The 4,905-nt window shown below is 42.2% G+C and overlaps 3 protein-coding genes across 3 annotated transcripts; 1 reads left to right on the top strand and 2 right to left on the bottom strand.

Moving 5' to 3' along the window:
* Nucleotides 1–108: 108 nt before the first annotated feature.
* On the bottom strand, nt 109–590 carry SARC_11373 (hypothetical protein; the record flags this gene model as incomplete). Its single annotated transcript, XM_014294544.1, has 2 exons — nt 109–129; nt 165–590. 2 exons carry the CDS (start codon nt 588–590, stop codon nt 109–111), a joined length of 447 nt encoding a protein of 148 aa, XP_014150019.1.
* Nucleotides 591–2,970: 2,380 nt separating this feature from the next.
* Nucleotides 2,971–3,649, top strand: SARC_11372 (hypothetical protein). Its single transcript, XM_014294543.1, has one exon. It carries the CDS (start codon nt 3,077–3,079, stop codon nt 3,545–3,547), a length of 471 nt encoding a protein of 156 aa, XP_014150018.1. The 5' UTR covers nt 2,971–3,076; the 3' UTR covers nt 3,548–3,649.
* Nucleotides 3,650–4,600: 951 nt separating this feature from the next.
* Nucleotides 4,601–4,768, bottom strand: SARC_11371 (hypothetical protein; the record flags this gene model as incomplete). Its single annotated transcript, XM_014294542.1, has 1 exon — nt 4,601–4,768. A coding segment is annotated over one exon (168 nt), but the record flags the coding sequence as incomplete, so codon positions are not given.
* Nucleotides 4,769–4,905: the final 137 nt, after the last annotated feature.

Genomic DNA, 4,905 nt, shown 5'->3' with positions numbered 1-4,905 from the left:
TATACACTACACTACACTACACTACACTACACACACCACCCCCCACCCCACCACACACACATATATATATATATATATATATATATCATTTATAATCGCTAAATTTGTTTAAATGTACAAAGCCGCGACCTGCATTTTCTATGTACCGCAACCCATACACATACCGACAAGTTGGAGAATCGCTGCAGAGGCGAGTGCTGTGGTGGATATGGTGAGTTCCGCTGCTTGCTGGGTGTTGCATTCCTGCTCAGCTCTATCTCGTCCTCACTCAAATTCCCAGCTGGTGTACTAGGCCCTATGTCTGGTGTATTAGGACTTGTATGCCCATCCTGTATGTCCTTTCCTTGCGTGCTTGGCGATAGATATCCAGATACAGGCGAATCACCAGGCTTAAGTATGGATGTCAATAGGTTATCTATATCCATCTGCTGTTGTTGCTGGTGCTGCATCTGTTGATGTGTAGTACCACCTGATTGCGCACCCGCGCCCATGCTTGCGGTGGATTTGACATTGTTGGCACGTGCTTCTCTTGCCCGTTTGAGCTCCTCTAACTTCTTCCGTTTCTCCACTAATCGATCGCGTTTCTCCATTGTGCCAGATAGCATGCAATGTTGTCAAAATATGGCTGGGTCACTACAAACCGGACTCTGCGGTGTATGCAAATATATGCTGATTAGCTGATATAGTGAGCTAGTGACCTTCCGATTCTGCGATAATATGATAATCTATTTACATAAATACAGATGATGTAATATAAATAAGACGCAGATTGTGTCAACATAAATATAAGTTTGTTTTCTATAAAAAAAAACGATAAAAAATAGTAGCAAATCTCTTGACACTCGTGTGTATTTATTTACTAAATAAATAGGTTGTTGACTTGTGTGAGATGTGCCTCAGAGACACTGTGGCAGCCCTCCTAACATGACGAGACTCAGCTCCTATAATATCAGTTCAATTTCAAAGGTAACCCCGGCGTGTGCGACTTTGTGGCCTGTGGCCATATAAAAGAAACCAAGCAGGAAGCCCGCAATGTTTAAAGTTTCAAATAGCGAACTATATTAATTCGATCTGGTTTAATATTAAAAAAAATCAACGAGGTATGTTTGTATACTAAAAAGTCGGCGAACTATATAATAAATATATCATGGTTTCTATGCCAGACGTTCTATGAGATAGTATGTATTAAATAGGACCTTCTACTTCTTTATGTTTATTCTCTCCACGTGCACAAGCTCAATTTTTTTACGTATATACTATATATCGCGTACACCTGTGTATCTAAACAACTTCGTCCGCGTCCACGTTCAGTCTATTACTTTCGTATATGAATTGCTCCGTGTGCTTCAACTTGGCCACATTTGTGCATGGGCTAATATCTCCACCGAGTCTTCGTATTGATGTTTACGGAACCAATACACTTTATAGTGTCGTATCTCACAGGCCATTTCGAAGTTGGGATGCTTGCTACCGCATCACTAGAAAGATAGTTAAATTTGACACAGAAACTACGACCCATGTCAGAGGCACCTCAAACCAGTTGTATCTCTCTCTTTTCATTTTTCCCTGTAAAATGATCTACAAGAATTATTTCCAGGCACGATAACCATTCTTTAAAAATACCACTTGGGTAAAAATGATAGCCATGTACTACTATCAATTTGATAGGCGATGCCAGTTTTCTGGAGCTGTCAACTTGAGCAAGGCAACTAAAATGTGAATAAGTCATGCGAAGTTTATTAGTTCTCCGGCGGCAAATTTATTTCACGTGTATAGCTGTTGTGTGCTCTGAAGTAGATGTGGGGAATTCGTCACGTATTACAAACACTTGGCTGAGTATGTCAGATTGGTGAATGTATATGATGGACAGCGCATGTCCTTTACAGTACTTTTGACGCCTTCAGTCCATCTTTCTGCAATCTTCCACAAATAGTACACTTGCTCATGCACACCGTAGGTAAACATGTCGCCTTCGTGCTTGTTGTTGTAGGCACATCGTTTCCAATTTGCCATCAATTTTTTTTATCACGTACCAAGGTCACCATCTCCCAACCCTTCCCGACAGAAATTGTGGCTGTTCAAATCCGTATCCTGGAGGAGCATGTGGATCGAATAAGATGATTGGTTGTGGTTATAAATATAGTATGATGGATATGGAATGGCTGGGTATGCCCATAGTTGAGACCACTAGCATGGTGAGTTTACCCAATATACATTTGATTAGCCTTGCCAAAGAACACCGGCCGTGAGGTCCGGATCGACCTCCCCCAACACTGATCTACTGAGAGTTGCATGGTGTATTGATTGTGCTGAATACCAAATTTTATGGCTGAGTGAGCTCTATATGTGCGTTCAACTCCGGGTGCATATCCAGGTTCAGGTTGACCAACGCAACATGGTAGGTACTGTATGTGACTTGTATAAAGCCGGCATACCGGAAGTTCACATACGCATACGTGTTAATACCTATACTTTCCAGGTGTGATAGAGTTTTGCAATCCACTGGCTCGCAGAACACTTTCGCCGTCCCAATGTCGGATGAGCAGGCAAGAAACACCGCGGCTTTGCATCACTGCTGCGCTTCGTAAACGGTTCGTACAAAATGGTGTAAATATGTATTCATAAATAAATAGTTCAGAAGTCAAAACTCTTAAGTCTATAACTAAAATATATAAATAAATAAATAAAGAATAGCCCGCGTAAAATCGACTGACGAATTCGAATGTGTCTGTATTGGTATAAAAATGTATTTTTATTACTGTACTGCGCCGTCTGCACGGCGACGGCATTGATGGGCTGTCGGGGTGTCGGCTGATGCGGTGATGCCTGATGGCACTGATAAAAAGTAATAATAAATAAGTTTCGGGTTTTTTCAAAAAGAAATATGTACTGAACTGCACGTCTACGGCATGATATTTTGTATTAAAAAAAAGTCACATCAGGAGTCAGGCATCCATATATCTGTAAATGAATATGTCCAGTATTTACCTTTACATAGTCTTGTTCTAATTCAAAAATCACTCTTTTACAACTCAGAAATAGGTATTGAGAAGTAGGCTCACACGAGCATGACACGATGCCAAAAGCCAAGGCCACTTCTAAGAAGGAACCATCGTGCACTGGCACGGTAGCAGGTAAAAGAAAAACTCCAGCCAAGTTGGGGCATTTGTACGTGAAGCGATTTCCCGACATCAGCACACTTACACCTGGGGCCAAGCGAGACCGAGCGAAGCATCCACACGATTGCATGGTGGATTATGCACCCACGGGAAGGTGTGTTTGTAAGATGTGCGGGGACTATATACCCCGAAATCAGTTGCGATATGTGCTGATGGTTCAGTGCCATAAAGGTTATAAGAGCGCTTGTGCACTACATAGAGAGTGCTTTGTAGAGCATCCCGAGAGTTACAAGTTGGAGATGAGAGACGAGGTTTTGATGGATGCACGCGTACTCGAGCACGAAGCGGATGCGACTGCTGCCTGGAAATTGATCGATAGCGTGATTGGTGAGGGTGTCAATGATAGTAAGGCTATTAAAGATGAGTAAAGCTATGTTACATTACATACGTTGTACTACCTAAAACTATAAACATCTTGGTATTTGGTGACGTATGCATGCAGGTATGATAGATACATTATATCGGTCGAACAAGTCTATTTTTACTAACGTCCCTTTATGAGTTTATGTCCATCCGAATGTAGATGTAGGGCCCGAAATATATGCTGACCCGTGAGAATGAACACAATTCAAAACCAGGGGAATTGCACCGTGCCCGTAAATGTGACTCCGAGTGAGATTTTTAACACCTTGTACGATATAAATATATAAATATATGAAATGAGGCAAAGGAATGGATTCGTGTCTTTACTGTAGGTTGAACATTCCAAAGCCACGCACTCGTATAAAGCACTGAATCTTATCCTGAGACGTTCGTATAGAGTACTGGGGCTTAACTTGTGGCGTTGGTGCTGGTTCTTCATATAGTTAAGCAAACGATTTGTGTGCGCATACATGTGCCAGTGGCACGGTGTGGCACGATCAAGTTGCTTCCACATGAATGTGTTCGTGTTCCTTGAGAAACGATTGGTTTCGTTGAATAGTCTCAACGAGTTTGCGGCGGACATTGATGCTAGTATTTTATACCTTACAAGCTCCTAGGTAGTTGCCCGATACAAGGCTGACAATACACGCTTGTCCTGCCTCGCAAATGGATATTCGTTGGCTCAAACACTATAAGTCGCAAGTTCATGCGCTCTGAGATATATCTCAAGAATGATGTTCTAGTCAAACATAAATCCCGGCGATACCGGTATTGTGTCTCAGATGCACGATAACTGACTATTTAACGGCCACAGCGACCAACCCGTAGATGCCATCGCTCGGCATGTACGAAATGTTAGTCAGGGCGGATTGTTGATATGGAGAGACAAATATGTGCACATTCTAGCTCACAAGGTGGCTCCACATGTGGACACCACCAGGTTGAAGTATGGAGAATTTAACATATTCGATCTCTGTAGTAATATACGCGGCTGTTGTGTGTGCAAGCATATCTCTACTCAAGTACAATATTTTCTGACCGGTTCCTACTGAACTTTTTTATTGATGGTCTAATGGAGTGTCTTTGTGATGTCTGTTGTGTGGGTACTTCTCCTCGCAGCGATGGTAGAAGGCATTCATAGTCTTCCCGGCTATTGTATTGAATGTATTAGACGCCAAGGCTGCGTACACAGGCGACTGAAACTTGAAGGAGATGTAGAACTCCACCTAATAGCGTAGCACAAGAAAGGCGAGTATTAGATATTATGAAACAACGAAGATAGTACCGACAATGAAGGTCCTTGGCGAGCCGGGAATGTGATGTCGATAAATAGATAATTGCCCTGTCAAAGTGTGAATGTTCA

Source organism: Sphaeroforma arctica (genome assembly GCF_001186125.1).
Source record: "Sphaeroforma arctica JP610 unplaced genomic scaffold supercont1.1655, whole genome shotgun sequence".
NCBI classification, from domain to species: domain Eukaryota; class Ichthyosporea; order Ichthyophonida; genus Sphaeroforma; species Sphaeroforma arctica.
The sequence above is the reverse complement of the archived record's forward strand: the minus strand, read 5'-3'. Positions and strand labels throughout refer to the sequence as shown.

Excerpts from the sequence above, each read along its gene's own strand:
- SARC_11372 (XM_014294543.1), top strand. The coding sequence starts at position 3,077 with ATGCCAAAAGCCAAGGCCACTTCTAAGAAGGAACCATCGTGCACTGGC.